General features: G+C 43.8%; 1 protein-coding gene across 1 annotated transcript in view; it reads left to right on the forward strand.

Annotated features, from left to right (window-relative positions):
- Positions 1–16,589, forward strand: part of PRKAG2 (protein kinase AMP-activated non-catalytic subunit gamma 2) — a 233,615-nt gene that overhangs the window by 80,269 nt on the left and 136,757 nt on the right. Inside the window, exon 3 of the mRNA XM_075144229.1 lies at positions 2,430–2,709. Within this exon, the coding sequence (XP_075000330.1) occupies positions 2,430–2,709 (280 nt within the window). The remainder of the gene's footprint in view (positions 1–2,429; positions 2,710–16,589) is intronic.

Below are 16,589 nucleotides of genomic sequence, written 5' to 3' on the forward strand. Positions count from 1 at the left end.
TTACTCCCCACTTACAGGCAGTAGCTTTGGCAACAGACCTCTTTAAATCACGATGCAAAAGGAGGTGCCGTTGCACTACTTGATTGTTTCCTGGACTATGTAGTTGTGAAGAGAACAACATATAAGTAGTCTCAGATGATTTACAGATGATATTTTAGTAAAGTTAATGAGCTTTTATGAAAAAGCTACCACTTTGGGACTATTTACCCATGACAAAAGTGCTATTTGTTTATTAATTTACTTATAGCGTGGTGGTTATTCCAGGTCTCAGTCAAGGGATTGTGCCCTATTATTCTTGATAAATACTCACCGGGAGACAGTCTGTGTGCCAGAGGACTTAGAGTGGGAATAAAGGAGAATCAGTCCTTATGGCAGAATAGATGTGTAATACAAAATGAGTTTTCAAGATTGCACACAGAATCTGTGGCAGAGCTGAGAGGCAAACCTGAGGCTCAGACCACTGCATTAAGCTTGAAACACTTTTTTTTCTTCTCTGATGGATACTGTCAGAGTGTTTGGTACCCAGTGCTTCAGCTAGAATTGATTTATCTTTTCCAAAAACTTCCCCTTGAGGGCAACTGCTCCTCTAATTCTTCTGCAAAAGGACAAGTATATTTTTGAGATATTTTTGTCCATGCTGTCAAAAATAAGTGTGCAGGTACAAAAAGCAATTGTGCGACCTGCCAGACATCTCTGTGCTGTGCAGAGGAGCGCAGTGCAGAATTCATCAGCTCTGCAGGGCTTTGCCATGCTGGCGCATCTCCATGCCCCTCCTAGTGACCCACGCTAGTTGTGTCCATCTCCCAGACGATGTGCCACTTGCCTTTTAGGTTCGAAACCTTCCCAAATGGGAGACCACGCTGTCTGCAGGCCCTTCTGCAATTCCCATGGAGCAGGACCCATTCCAGCTCTGTCCCATCCCAAGTGGAAAGAGGAGCTGGTCCAAAGTGCATGTGCAGGAGACAGAAAGGATTACAAGAAGTGGGATCCAGTGTTACAAAGGGAACAGCTATTTGGCCATCATGCTGCTCATACATATTTCTACAAGTGTTTTGGAGCTGTGGCTAAATATTATTTTGAAAAGGGAGTTAATTGCATATGTGTTTTAAACTCAGCTGACCATTTTTAGCTGGATTCATATACACAAGCCCTTCACTGACCCAAAGGAGGGCATACGTACCTATGAGGCTTTCATTCATCTCTTCTTTCATCTAAGTCATCCTAATAAAAGATGCTATTTTTCCCTACAATGACTCCCATGGTAACAACGCCCATACCTAACTAGGCTGACACACGTCGGGTGGCATCTTCACAGGTAGAAGTTGCTGTCTGCTCCATACCTCCTGGTTTGTGTTGCGTAATTGGGAAGAGAGGAGCAGGCGTGCAACGGGCTTGAAACTCAGCGGCACACCGTGCCCGTGGGCACACACGCCGTGGCCTTTGCTTACGTGTTCCCTGGAGACCTGAAACTCACCGCTGCCTTTGCCAGGAACAGAGCCTTTCATTCATGAGAAATGCCCCCAGCTAAAAAAGCAGCCTCATACCCACAGAAGTACTTTGTGCATCCAGAAGGAAATAAACTCTACGTATAGCCCAGGCACAGGCAAACTCCACAGAGGTTTTGGGTCAGCTTCTGTTAATTGTATGTGGGAAGAATTTAATCTTTGCTCCCTTTTTTTGTTTGTTTTTCTGGATTTTTATCCCCCCTCGCTGGGCAAGCCTGCACAGTGCAGTGCTGTGTTGTGCACAGATATTCATGCTAACTGGAAAGCCAGCACAGGTCCCAAAAGAAATACAGCTGTTAGAAAGGTCACACCCAAGCTCAGGGACGGGTTAATTAGCAGGAACGTCATCACTTTAAAATGGTTCCTCTATTTTTGGGACTGGAATTGCAATCCCACAGTCGTGGCTGTGGCCGGTGTCATAGAGACCTGTCAGGTGCTTCGGAACTTCTGCACTGTGCTGTGTCGCATTGTGCGATGGAGATTTAAGTACTGTAGATGGGTGCTTAAATTTGGGAGGAAGACTTCGGGGTTTTCTTAATGGCGATCATTCATTGCCTTAAATAAATTAATTGCCAGACTTCCTTCAGGTGTCCGGGGAAGGAAAAGGGATGTGTGGCAAATAAAAGCAGTAAAGAAAATCCTGCATTATATATGTGAAAATAAAATGTATGCACACATGTTGAAATTTTTTGTGAAATTCAGGGCGTCTTTAAGAGCAAGGGGCAGCATGGAGCCCAGAGAGGTGGCACATACGCATCTGCGTGTCAGTGCAGGCAGGCGCTGGGGAAGGTGAGGTCGGGCTAATCCATCACCCGATTAAACAGGAGTTAACTGTGTTGAGACAAGTTCAGAGATCCTGATGGCCCGAGCTGAACTGAAATAATGGTAATTTTTCTTTTTTCTTCCTTTTTCTCTCCTCCTTAGGTGGAAGAAAGCTACTCTGCCGGCAGTCCTTCAAAAGGCCTTTTCTCAAAAGGGCTCCAGAACCGACCTTCCAGCCCCGTTTCTGCCCCTGTGAGATCCAAACATAGCCCCGGCTCACCCAAAACAGTGTTCCCCTTCCCCTACCAGGAGTCTCCCCCACGCTCCCCACGCCGAATGAGCTTCAGTGGGATCTTCAGGTCCTCCTCCAAAGAGTCCTCCCCCAATTCTAACCCGTCTACCTCTCCTGGGGGCATCAAGTTTTTCTCCAGATCAAGAAAAAGTAAGAAATTGCTCATGTTATTTCAGGAAGATACACAGTACCTCTGGGCTTGGCCCATTCTTTACCTGCGGTAGTGAAGTAAGTGCAGATGAGGCATGTGCTAATTGTTCGTTATTGCTTTCACTGACCATGTGTTTTGGGTTTCTGACATGCTGGCCATTAGGGTGACCTCTGCAGAGCCATGGACACCTACGCAGGCCTGAAGAGGGAAATCATGCTTCAAATCTTTGCTTAGAAATCCCGCATCCATGTTAGTGGGAGTTTTCTGGGTGATTTCACCGAGGCTGGTTGGACATCAGTGCCGGGGCTGGAGAACAGCTGGAGGAGTTTGTGGGGTTGGTGGCGGAGATGGGCACAGAAAGGACATCATCTCGGGAGCTAAGGGAGACTCACTTCTGTAGACTCCATAGAGAATTTCAGCTGTTTTTTAATGGATATTTCTTTGCCCTATTGTAGGGGGGAAAAGAGAGCTCTACTGGATAGAAGTAGGTATGTGTTTCCAATCAAATGACCATTAAGGGAATGTTTGAACTCTTCTGCCAGAATATGAAAGGCATCGTAGATCTCCATGGTTCAGAGCACTTGCCTGCTTTGTATCAGGCACAAATTTTACCCCTTCAGCAGCCCGTGGGCTAACACACCACAAGGACTCAGAAATGAGCAGGATTGAGAAAAGACTTCGATTTTAAAACTTTCTTGCTGAGTAAAGGCTCCCAGTGCTGGTCTACAAACCCAGCCTGGTCTACCCAAGGGGTTAGTGGCTGTAGGAAGGGGACAGAGTTCTAGGGTAAAGAGAGGAATAGTATCTTGCCACTGGGGGTAGTGGATTGTCAGACCATAGCGAGTTTTCCTTCTGTGAACAGAAGAAATCATAGAATCATAGAATCAGTTTTCCTTCTGTGAACAGAAGAAATAACTCAATGATAAATTGTTGTCATATCTTCTGTGACAACATAGGTACAGAATTAGTGGTATGTATACCTACGTTTGGCTATATGTTTCCTGCAATGTATTGATAGCTTTCAGTGACTTTTAAATAGTATAGAGGGACCTTCTTGTTTTTCTTCATCGGAATTTCCCTTAAAAACATTGGTTTTAATCAGAACAAGTAATTTCATAGTGACTTTTGTGCACAAGAACACAGCTATACAAACCCATATAGGTTTTTTCTTTACGTTTATCAGAAGTTCTGCTGCAGCTTAATTGAAATGGCATCTTTTCCAGTTCTTGCCTCTCTCTAAAACACCTTCAGGAGATTGAAAGTAGGAGAGTCAGTGTTTCTGAAGGACTCCAAGCATCAATTCTATTCAAGGACATTTGTTCTTCTCTGCTTAAAGTTCTAGTTTTTATGCTCCCTTCTTTTTCAAGTTCATTTAAGCTGTTTTTGCTAGCCCACATAGGTTTAAATATTGCATAGGCAATATGCTGCTGATTGAGTACGCAGAAAAGGGCTTGCTGCTGCATGAATAACAGCAATATACACTGCATAGCAAAGCCATCTTGTGAATTTTTAAGCAAGTTATCCAAGCAAATAGCACTGTTTAAGTCCTAGCTAGATGCAACAGCATATTAAATAAAGGAATCCTCCAGTAGTCAGCAATATCCTTTTGATAAGGTCACATCACTGTCACAGGAACAGGCTTGGAATGGGGCCATGCTGTTTCTGAGCTAACAGAAGATACCATGACCCTGCTGCTCCAGAGAGGGTTGCAGGAATTGCACGGGGCTTGGGTGTTCATGGTCTTTTGTTTTTAAGGCAGGAGGGACAGCCTCTTGGAAAGGGCGTGATGATTAAAATTGGTGTTTAAATTGATAACTCTTCCCATTCTGCAGCTTTTTGCGAAACAGAAGATTTCTTACCACGTGGTTTCACATCGTTTAGCTCTCTTACAGAGAGACTAATGCAGATGCATATCCTTCACTACCACGTTAAAGTAGATTTTATTCAGAATGTGCTAAACAGGGGTCGGTAATGAATTACACTCTTAGGGTTTACTATATTTAATTACATTTTATTGAATTGTATTTAACAGAACCTTTTCAGGACTTCAGGAAATGTATGAGTTAGCATTTCTGTTGTATTATGTAGTTTTTCACATGCAAAACTTTTACATTCTGCTACTTTGCAAATAAAGAATAACCCTAAGTATTACAAAACACTAAGTTTATTGGTTACATCCCACTCAAAACAAAGTCTCTGTGGCTTGAACAGCATTTCCTGAGTGACAAGACTTCTCAGAGACTCCTCAGACCAGCTGTCTCAGACCCTTGCACAGATGCTGCGCTGAAGAGCTCTGAGAAGAGCTCTGAGAAGAGCTAAACCAGCATGTGGCTCCACGTTTCTGAAGGTGCATAAATGCTTCACTGCTCAAAATTGTCACAGCCTACGTGATTAAAATCCCATTTTCTTAAGCAGCTTGGGATAACTGTGTTAAAAGTGAATGGGACTTAGGTTGCTTTATCAGTTCTGAAACTGTGAGTGCATTGAAATCAGATGGACTTGCTGTGCTTCCCTGCCTTTATAGCCCTGCTGGTGCTGGGTTAATAGTATTAAAATGAAAATTAACCGTGTGCTGGGCTACACTAGGAGGAGCATCAGCAGCATGACGAGGGAGATGATCTTCCCCCTCTGCTCAGCACTGGTGATACACATCTGCAGGTCTGGGTCCAGTTCTGGGCTCCCCAGTACAAGAGAGACAGGGATGTACTGGTTCAGTAAAGGGCCACTGCATTGGTCAGGGGCTGGGGCATGTGGTGTAGGGGGAAGAAGAAGGAGGAGAAGACCTTTTTTGCTGTCTTCAGTTACCAAACGGGGTTACGGAGAAGGCAGTGCTGGGCATCTCAGGGATGCCCAGCGAAAGGGCAGGAGGCAGCGAGGGAAATTCCAGGCAGGTGTAAGAAAAATGTTCTTGATAGCGTTGACATGGCATCAGGGTGGGGGCCCAGGGAGACTGTGAAATTGTTACCCTGGCAGATTTTAATAAGTCGACTGGACAAGGCTCTGAGCACCCCAATTTAAAGTTGAAGCCCTGCTTTGAGCAGGGGTTGGACCAGAAACCTCCAGAGGTCCCTCTCAGCCTCGCCTGTTCTGGGAAACTCTGCACTGGAGCCTTTCCTTCGGATTTATAGCAAATCTGTATTTTATCCAGGCAATTTGCAATTAAAAAAAAAGCACCAGGTAAGAGTTCACAGGAGTTTGGGGGTTTTTTGTCTCCCACTTTATCTGAAATGAGTCCATGCTGTACTCCTTTCCCTATCATCATGGAGCAGTATGAGGGGGAAGTATATGCCGTCTTTGTTTTAAATAACATACCCCGTCTTCCCTTCACTTCCTCCTCCCACGCATTGTTCAAAACACAGGCTAACCTGTTACTCTGCATATTCCTTGTTTTTCTTGGAAGCAACTTCTTCCTAGCTTGTTTTCATTTTAAAGGCTATGTGTGGTATTCACAGCGCTTTCTTTCCCATGTAGTTGCTCTTTTCCCAGCTAAGTTATTTTGCCTTTTGAATATATGCAGTTTAGGAGGGGTATTAATGGTTAGGGTAGGACGATATTAAAACAGAAAGTGATTTGCAGATGTGAGGCTTAAAACATTTTCCACTTAAGGCTGGGAGTTTAAAGCTTTTGCTCATCTTTAATATTGTATCACTTGTTTTGGCAATAGCCAAAAGCTTGTCTTTGTGTCTTTTCCCTTTGGTTACCCCAGTTCAGCATCTGGTCATAACCCCACAGCTCTGATCTGACAAAAGATTTGCCTTGAGAGGAAAAATACCTTCCCACAACGTATAATTGGCTGCCAGCCACTTCAGGTATTTTGTAAGTACAGCTTCGAAACAGTACACTGCTGGTTGGGGCTTCACGTCCAGCATTCCACCTTTGAAAAGGCAACAAATCCACCTCAGGCCCCTCCTGGCAGAGGCTCTACGGGGACTTTTTTTGGGTGAAGTGTGTGCTTGGCCATTGGTGCAGCCCCTTTGGTTTGGGAAGTTCACTGCAGAAAAGTCCAAGACAGCAATTTGCGTGTTGTGTTTCTATACAAGTGCTTTGAAATTTAATTCTCGGCTTTTAAATTTCTTTTTTGTCTGAGAATTTCTTTACAACAGCACTGTTAGACCGATAATTGAAAACTGAATATGGACTTGGGATGAATTAAGCTTAGCTTTGAGGTGGTGCAGATGACTTGCTAATGCTGCTCCCCCACACTATGAAGCTTGGTAGATGTAGTCCCACTCAGCGCTGCCCACCTTGCACCTCCCAAAGCCAGGCACCTTCTGCAAGCGGAGTCTTGGGTGTATGAGATGTGGAGCTCAGTACGTGGTTTTACCCATCAGCATGGGCACATGAGCAGCCGTGGAACATTGAGCAATTACATTTTAATTATTTGTAGACGACTGGATACAAAAACGTGACCTGTAGCTAGTGGGAGGCTTCTATAGAGCTGACACTGATTTCTTAGATGTTTTTCAGGGACAACAGGAACAACGGATGAGTGAAGAGGTGCAAGTTGAAGTTTGAGGTGCTGTGAAAAGAGACTTCAAAATTGGTGTTGTGGAACTGCTTCCCAGTTTGTCTTAGGTTTGCTCAAAACTGCATGAACTGCTCTCGTGAGGAACAACTTGGGACATGGTGCTCTAAGATGTTATTGCGTCTTGGCTGTGATGGGAGTGCATTTCTTTTGTGTACAAGTTTACGTGAGCAGGTATAATGCTAAGAGAAAGAAAAAGTGGCACAAATTTACTCTCAGTAAAGCAAACTGAGGTGATTCCAAAGTAAATGCAGGAGGATGACCTGCACTGGGGGAAAACACAATTCGGATTACACTTTTCCATGGTCTTGCATGAGCTCTCCCTTCAGAGACAATACAGGTACAAATAAGTGAGGAGACCTTTATTTTACTGAGTGGAAACTAGGGAGCTACCCCTGCAGATAGGCTAAAATCAAGTACCCCTGAATATTTTATTAAAAGTACATGGTTGTATGGAATTTAAGTCGTTAAAATGTAGCTTTTTCCGTGGGGCTGAATGCCCTGTTTGGAGGACAGCAGGGCATTTTCCTGTCCTGCTTCCCCTTCCAAAAACAGTTCAAGTAACAGCCATAGACATGACACATAGATGGTGCTGCCAGTTTTAACAGCAAAGGAAATCAGTTAAAAGGTTTCCATTGACCTAAAACTTTGGATGGGATCAAAAGATAAATTTAGCTCAGAATTAAAGGTTGTTTACAGAACTTTGAATTGAAAATTAGGCAGTTTTCAAACACCTTGAAGCTGGTGGTCAGATTTGAATCATAGTGAATTTGCACTATATTTGAGGAAGGAAATGTTTTTCAATGTGAGGTTTTAATTTTCTGCCTTCTCTTAGTAATTTTTCTCCTTCTGAAATTCAGTACTATGTGGTGCCTAAAATAATCCATAAGGAGGGCTCCTGGTGCTCCAGTAATAAAGGACCAGATAGTATTCTTTTCAGAAGACTGCGAGATGCAATACAGAAAGGTTGTCATGTATTTTATTCATTCGAATAATTAATTTTCTTGGAGAACATCTTGTGGTTAGACTATGCCCTCTATAAGAAAAGCTTATGACTGTACTAGTTTTTACCCATAGATGGAGCAAGTACCTCTCATTTCCAATGCCTCAGGGAAGAAATGGGGAATATCCTGCAGGGTTTCATGTTGCCACGTTCAGCTCTGCTCCCTTGAAGGCCTCCTGACTGTGGCTGTTCTGTGCTAAAGGTTTTCTTCAAGCTTTAAACTGAAATTAATTCCCCCCCAAGATTTTCCTCCATATTGCTGATATTTAGGAAACAACTTGCAGCGAAGTGGGGTTTAGTCCAAGACAGGCTGCTGTGGAGGGTCGGCAGCTGGGTGAAGGCATTTCATGTACCGTTGGCTCAAGCTGTTTCCCACCATTACTCTTTAGGAATACCTTCCCGCGATACTCGGTGCATGCAATGGGATTTCCTCGCTTGTGCCAGCTGCTGGAGTCTGTATTTGGATTTTTCTTTGCTAAATCGATAAATTCGTCCTATATTCTTGGACCCTGCCAGCCTTTGGACCACAACTGTAGAGAACCATCAGTTATAACCTGCATTGGGATGCTGGATAGCTGAGGCCACTATCATCTTCAGTTTTTCATCTGTGTTCACAGTTTCCCTGCCTTCTGAAGGGGCAGGAGGCTGGGATGCTGGAGGGAAAGGCCGTGGGGCAGCTTTGATTTCTGGCTGTGACAACCCTCACCATGCAGGACGAGGGGAGCAGGTTGTGGAAGGATGAAGCTGCTCAGTCCAGGTTCACCTTGGGTGGGTGGTGTAGGCTCTTCCACCGTTATCCCATAAAACCTAGGAAAGGAGCAGAGCCATTTGTCTTGCTTTATTTTCCAGTACTGCTGTGCAAAAACATATAATCAAAATTTTTCAAGCTTGCTTTGCCCACAGAGGCAGACAGGGGGACCGACACTGTTCATTTCAGTCTCGTCTACACTAGAAAAATGACTTTTTGCAGACAACATGTGTCAGCACAGCTGCAGCCGGGCTGGAACCACACACAGCTTTGCATGGCCAAAGATGAGCCGCTTCAGCACTGTTTCTTCTGCCATTTACTGACATCTGCTGTCAGCAGCAGATGATTTTTCTGGTTAAAATGTGCCCATGGTGATTGGTTTTAGTTTATTTGGAGATATCTTTCAATGTGCTTCCCATTAGTTTCCCTTGGCCAGTGTTATCTGCATAGGTAAAATACATCTACTATGCTTTTATATTCTTTACTGCTCTTTCTATGCAAGAAGGATTTTTCAGACTGTCTTCAAATTGCTAATGATTTAGATACAATGATGTAAAAAAAAAGGGAAGTTTTTCAGTCTCCAACTTTCATCTGTAAGGTATGGGACATACCTGTGACCAGACTGATTCCCATCTTCTATCTCTTTCCTGGGATTTAGACTATGGAACATGCTATAAATGATCAGACTTTTAAATAACAACCAAGTTATTATTTCTTGCTATGTATAGGCAAGACTTTAGTGCATGCAGTGGAAATAGAAACTACAGTTTGAACATCTCCAAAGGTTGATGAACCCTGGTGGCCTTTCATTGCTTGTCCCCTTCGTGTCCTTTGATGAGAGGTCTGCAGGGCAGTGCTCATGTGTAGGTGACTTTTTCCCCCACAGGTAGTAATGTAAGCAACAGTAAAGCTAAAGAGAGTTTTGAAGTCTCAAGCTGTCTAATCACAGGAAACCGTTTGGAAATAAGTTGGGGAAATAAGTTTTTGTGGTTGTGGGTTTTTTTTTTTTAACCTGTATGTAGTTTAAAAATCCAGGAATACATGTAGGAGCAGATTTTAAAACATATTTAGGTGTCTATTTTGCATTTAGATCAATCATTTCAGAATTTGGTCCTTAAGCAAGTATTTGGTTATAAGTGCGGGAGAAATCCTGTTTATTTTAGTAGGTTTGTTCACACTTTTAATGTTAAGTGCGTTGCTTTATCTGAATCTTAGTGAATACTTGTCATGATCCTGTTGAAATGTGTTCTGCATCTGAGCAGAATCTTTTGATATGTGGTTAGTGTCTGAAGTATTATTAATCACTTCAGGTATCAGATGCAAGCTTTACAGATATCATGGGTTCTCAGCTTCTTAGATAAAGTTGATGGAAAATGCCTCAAAAATGGGCTGAATAAACGTGATAAATGTTGACTCAGTCAGATTTCTGATCTAGAAAAATATGGAATGAAAGAACCTCATCACAAGACAGAAAAATGCATGGTTTGGGGAATACAGTATGTGTGTAGTAGAGTAAGTAAACTACAGTTAAATCCCAGGCTCAGTCCAGCAGCCTGTAGCTCTTATGTAGCCCTTGTCAGGTCAGTGTGAGTTTTGACTGAGCTTGAACTGAATGACAACATTGATTTCAAAAAGAAAATAAAACCATAATAATGATGGTAAATCGCTACGCATTGTGAGAGTCAACAGGGCAAGGTATTGATCACTCTCATGTCTCAGTTTATGGGCTTTGTGGAAACGAGCCTTTGCTTTATGCAGCCTTTGGGGCTGTGAAAGCATCTCGAAGGAGAGCCTCGATGATAACCGGTGATTAGACTGAAAGAGTTTTAAAGACTTCACATGGACTCTGCTACTTGCCTGCGTGGATGACTAGGTTTGTTCCCTGGTTTCACTTGTGTATTTTGTTTTCCCATTGACCGTAAAGCCAACTGAAGATAACTGAGACCTCTTTTGGGCTGCAAGGCTGTGAACCGTGGGTGGATGGGGAGGGACTCAGGAGCCAGCAAGGCTCCTTAGTGGGTTGAGCAGAGCACTGGGCACCTCCAAGCAAGGCAGGGGGGCTCTGCAGGTGCTTTTTCTGGGAGACCTCATGTGCGCCTAATTATCGCCACATCTGGTAGTGACTGAATAATCTGGGGAGACGAGATAGGACTTTTCTTTGTGTAATGCCTTCAGAGGCCCTCCAAGTCTCCTGTACTAGCCCAGTAGCATGAGAAGGGCCTTTCACATTTGATATTGGCTAGGAACTGGCAGTGATTTGGTAACGTGCTCTTGGCAGAGGTGATGGCGGCAACATTAGTACAGAAAGAAGCACGACTTAGCAGGCTGAGAGCTCTGGACACACAGTTCAACTTCTGTTACAGTAAATGCCATTTTTATTTTTTCTATGAACTTCCAGGGAAGATGTTTCTCTCCTATTTCTAGTAGTCCATTTGTATGGGAAGGAGGCATGGGCAGACACCGCAGTCTCACAGCTGAGCTGGTATAAACCATCACATGAGCTCCCAGCATCTGCTTCAACACAGCGTCGCTTCCAGCAGTCACTGGCAGAGCCGTGAATTGGGCAACATCCATTTTCATTCGGTCAGGGGTTGGAGCACCTTACAGCAACTTATGATCATTCAACTGTGGAGTCGTTATTGGCCCATTTGGTGTACACAGCAAATTTAAATGCAGGTCGGTTGTTACTGAGACAAGGGAATGTGGAAAAGCACAGAAGATCTCTTCTAGAAGCTCATGTTTCTTTGGCCAAAGCAGAGAGGAACAGAGATGCCACTTTTTAAAATTAATTGGTTTAGGATTTTCTAGCCTAGTGAGTTAACTGATTTGGAAAGAAGATAGGCAAGGTCTTCTACTCATGTCGGAAAATGTGTCTTGGATCTAATTTTTGGACATTGACCTATGAACAGTTCTCAACCATCAGAACCTTTAAAGAAATTTGTTTGAATAATGTATCCTTGATGGGATAATACATGTATCAGGAGCCAGTAACTGTTATTGCAGGGCTTTGATAATCCAGCAAAACTTCTGACGAGCATCCCTGGCACAGTGTGGAACATAATGAAGGATGAAACCTTGCAGAGGACCCAATTCAAGTTCATAAAAGCATTTTACTAGTCACAGGCACACACATGCATATTAGCTGGAGGTCCTGCTCCCCAAAATTTGCACCAGTTTTGGATTTGCATGATGGGGGTTGTAAAATGCTCAGAAGCCCTGTCTGTGCTTTGCCAGCCAGCGTATGAAATGGTTTGTGCTGCTAAGTGGGTGTGTGTGGATGCTCTACAAATTAAAGTGCAAAGGATGAGGCAGTGAGATGAGGATTCACAGTGGGTACAGTGTGAAGTTGTGATAAGTAAAAATGTGGTAGTGAATGTAATTTTGAGAGTAATGTCCTGAAGAGCGACCTTTAACAGGCTGCCCAGGGAAGTGGTTGAGTCACCATCCCTGGAAGTATTTAAAAGACGTGTAGATGAGGCACTTAGGGACATGGTGTAGTGGGCATGGTGGTGTTGGGTTGACAGTTGGACTCGATGATCTTAGAGCTCTTTTCCAACCTTAATGACTCTATGATTCTATGACTCTGATTCTTTCTGAAGGGAAGATTTTAGTCTGTATGGTCACACTACGAGCAATAATCTGTAACTGGTATTCTGCCCAGGTTGTTTCTCTCTGGTCCACTTTCTGGATGTTAGAATTTGTTATCCAGCTAAACAACTGAACCAGTGCATCTACAGAGCATTGCTGGAAAGGTCCAAATGTCAGCAACTAACTGATTTATGACAATGCTAAAACCACTGAGCCAGCAGTGAGCTAACAAAGGTCCCTGTGCCTGGGATCTCTAGGATGGATCAATAGACTAACTGCCCTCCCCTCCCTCCAGGGCTGGCTGGTTCTAGCATGGGGCACTAAGTGTTTAATGAAATCTAAATAGAATTTTTCTTATTTTAGTTTAAAAAGAAAAAATAATGTGTTGTTGATTGTAGTTCTTTGTAGTTTGCTTCTTGCAGCATCTCCTGCTGCTCACGGCTCTCAGAGCCCGAAATATAAGTGCAGCTTTGAAAGCCCCGCGTAGGTGTGTGACACGGGACTGCGGTGACAAGTGCGTGTGGGTAGCTACGCCAGACAGTGCCGCACTGTGAGAGCCCAAACTGCATCTCCCTGGGAGTTCCTATACGACTGTGAAACATAGGTGCCCTCCTGTGGGCATCCTGCTGCTCCTCCTTGCTGTACGGAGAGGCTAGGATTGCCTTGCCTGCCTGGAGATGCATTGGTTTAGGTTTTGAGCAGGATGCTAAGGACCATTTATTATGCTTCCTTTTTTTTTTTGCTTCTAAACCCATTCAAACAGCGTGGGCCGAAAGCATCCCTCCCTCCGACATGTGTAGCAGCAATAATTTCAGCAGTTGTTCAGGAAACCCACTTCTCCTCTCCTCGTCCCAGGAGGCTTTGCCGTTGCCCTCAGGTCAGGATATGGCCCTCAATATCAAGACAGACATTTAATTGTGTTGACAAATGCACGGACCCTAACGCAATTCATTCCTGCTGGGGAAGGCATCCGAAGGTAAGCCATTAATCATATATTCTTCAACAAACACCATTATTTGGGAATCCTGAGCATTTTGTTTCAGGGTCACTGTGAATGTACCTGCTTCATCCCCTGCCTGAGCTAGGCAGAAGGTTTGGTGTCAGATTTGTTTGCTTAACCTCAGTATTAGGTTTCCATAACTTTTCATGTTCACAATCTTTTCATGGAGCTGTTTAATGGTGAGTGAACTGTGCTTGGCAACCTGTAACTCCAACAGGACGATGCTGTTTGCAGTTATGCGGTTGCTCCAATTCCTCTCGCATGCCGACGTGCCCCTGTAGTGCCGAGCAGCCAGAGGCCAAAACTGGCTTTAATCCATGCAAAATAAAAAATCCACATCTAAACGCTACGAAGGACAAGACTTTCTGGAGAGGAGGTGAAAGAATTGCACATGAACTAATTCTGAATACCGAAACGAGAGCAGCTACACATGGCAAATAGTGCCCGTGTTATTTATTCTGTGTTTACCATCTATATTAAAAGCCTGTCTCCTTCGTGTTTCATAAAATCATAGAATGATTTAGGTTGGAACGGACCTTTAAAGGTCATCTAGTCCAACTCCCCTGCAATGAGACATCTTCAACTAGGTCAGGTTGCTCGAAGCCCCATCCAACCTGACCTTGAATGTTTCCAGGGATGGAGCATCTACAACCTCTCTGGGCAACCTGTAAAAAGTAGAGTTTGCTAGAGAAGTGTTAAGCTTGGCCATGTTAGGTGCACCTTGAAGGATTTCTGAAAGACAAGAAGCATGAACAGCGGCTGAAACATATAGCCAGGTAATAAAAATGGGGTTTTGGCACAGGAGTCCTCAGCAGCGGGGCTTGATTGCAATGTAGCACTGGCCTAAACTTGTTTGGCAGAGCAAACCTCAAAAATGAATCGACGTGAACGTTTAGATGAGCAGTTAGCTGAATTTTTTCATCTTGTAGAAGAAAGTCTTGCTCCTTCCAGTGAAGCTAATTAAAATGTGGCTTCTACCCATGCAAAGATCAAATTCTGCTACATTATGTGTATTTAAACACATCTCATTTACTACATCTGACTTTCTCAGAGTGACACAGGGGAAGATTTGACCATTGGGCTCTGAACACAATGGAACAATTTCCAGACTTGGGTACCTGAAGTTAATAGCATAAATTCTTGCTGAGACACATAAGCCAGTTGACTTGGGGAAAAAAAAAGGAGCTTCTTAACTAAAAAAAAAAATTAAAAAAAAAAAAAGAGAAGAAAAAAGGAACTATTTTGGCTAATTTCAGCAATATTTGCTAGTCACCCCTATGAAGGTGGTGAGCAATAAGGAATAGTTTACTGCATGGGCATCTGAGTGTTGGATTTTGTCCTTCAAAGCCAGAGAAAAGCCCTTACTTCCGATTCAATCAAAGGCACTCTCATTGACAAAAGCCTAATTATGACCCTTCCCTCCTTAAAAACGTAAATAGTAAGTAATGAGGATTATCACCGATCTGACATCTTGTATGTTCACTGGCGTTTGTGGAAAGCTGTTAAGCAAATGTTGGGGATTAGCGCAAACCAGTTTGTACAGCTGTCTACATTTTGTTGAATCAGAAGCCCAGCCTGCAGAAAAATATGTGGATTATCAGCAAATTCTTAATAGTGGTAAGGGAAGACAGGCAGGGATAGATGTTTTGAATTTAGAGAAATGGTCAAAGCCATGGCTATGGGGTAACTGATATGGACTCCATTGCAGTAGTTAGGAACATTTTTCTTTTTCTCTGGTTGTCTTTGCTGTAGAAACAAAGACCAAGAAAGAAACTGAGATTTAGCATTTTTCTTGAGTACATTAATGTATTTAATTAATAGCCATCGCTTTGGTATTCCTTTGTGATGGGCCATAATTCCTTCAATTTTGCTTAACAGAAGTGGATTTATGTGCTCATATTATCCAGACCATTGGGGCAAAGACTCTGTAAAAATCATCAGAGTATGAAAATGCAAAAAAAATTACCATGTCTTATTTCTGCGTGTTATGTGGAGCATCTCCATGTGACATAGTAGCACATATCCATGCAGTCAGATAAACCCTGAAAGACAAGATCCCCCTGGATTTGGGGTGATGGTAGTGGGGTGGGGTGGAGCTTCTGTGCAAGGGAGATGTCATCAGGGCTGTTTCTGTCCCTGGCCCCATGGTGATGTTTCACTTTTTCCTTTAACCACAGAATTTAGGGGTGATGAAGGGAGGTGAAATCTCAGATTTTTTTTTCAGGGGATAAGCCCTGCTGAGGACTCAAGGATGGTGGCTGCTCCGGGATTGTCTCCAGCCTTGGAGGATGGTGCTGGAGGAGCATGTGGCCATCACAGAGGGTGAAATTCAGAGTGAGGCACCTTGTTACATGTGGCTGTGTCAGGGGCTGGAGGAGATCTGGGTGGCTGCAGCCACCTCAGTGACCCAGGAGAGTTTGTGCCACAACTTAGAGGAGGGGAGGAGTGAAAATCCTTGGGAAACTGGTCTTAGGTCAGCTCTTTCTCCAACTGCAGTTTCTTGGCATGGGTTTTGTTAAGGTATGTCACTGCAATTAAGTCGCATTAAAGTCAAACAAGCTGATGATGAGCGCTGGTCAGAAGTCACACTGCTGTTAAACTGACCCATCATTTTGGGATGAGCTTTGAGGCAGAGTGGCTGGAGCTTGGTTTGGAGTAGCCAGAAGCCACCGTGGCAATCACAGGAAGCCCCCATAGCCTCTCCATCTGGAGAGAGTGAATGTTGTTGGTGGAGGATCTTACAAAGCAGACAGCTGTGCTGCGGAATGGGAAACTTAAATCCACTGCGTGCAGCTGCTTCCCTGGGGAGCCCTGCTACAAACCGAGGGAGCAGGAATGCTGACACGAACCTGCACCGGCTGTGCCGCACCTTTAGCCATAGTTTGGCTCTAGTTTAGACGAGAGAGCCAAGAGAGCGTCCAGGTGCCGTAGGCTGGGGGTCTCGCCTGTGCTTGGAAAAATTACTTGGAGAGCGTGATCCTCAGGATTCACACCATCATTTTCACTCTTTTATTG

The sequence above is a fragment of the Calonectris borealis genome, chromosome 2 (assembly GCF_964195595.1).
Source record: "Calonectris borealis chromosome 2, bCalBor7.hap1.2, whole genome shotgun sequence".
NCBI classification, from domain to species: domain Eukaryota; kingdom Metazoa; phylum Chordata; class Aves; order Procellariiformes; family Procellariidae; genus Calonectris; species Calonectris borealis.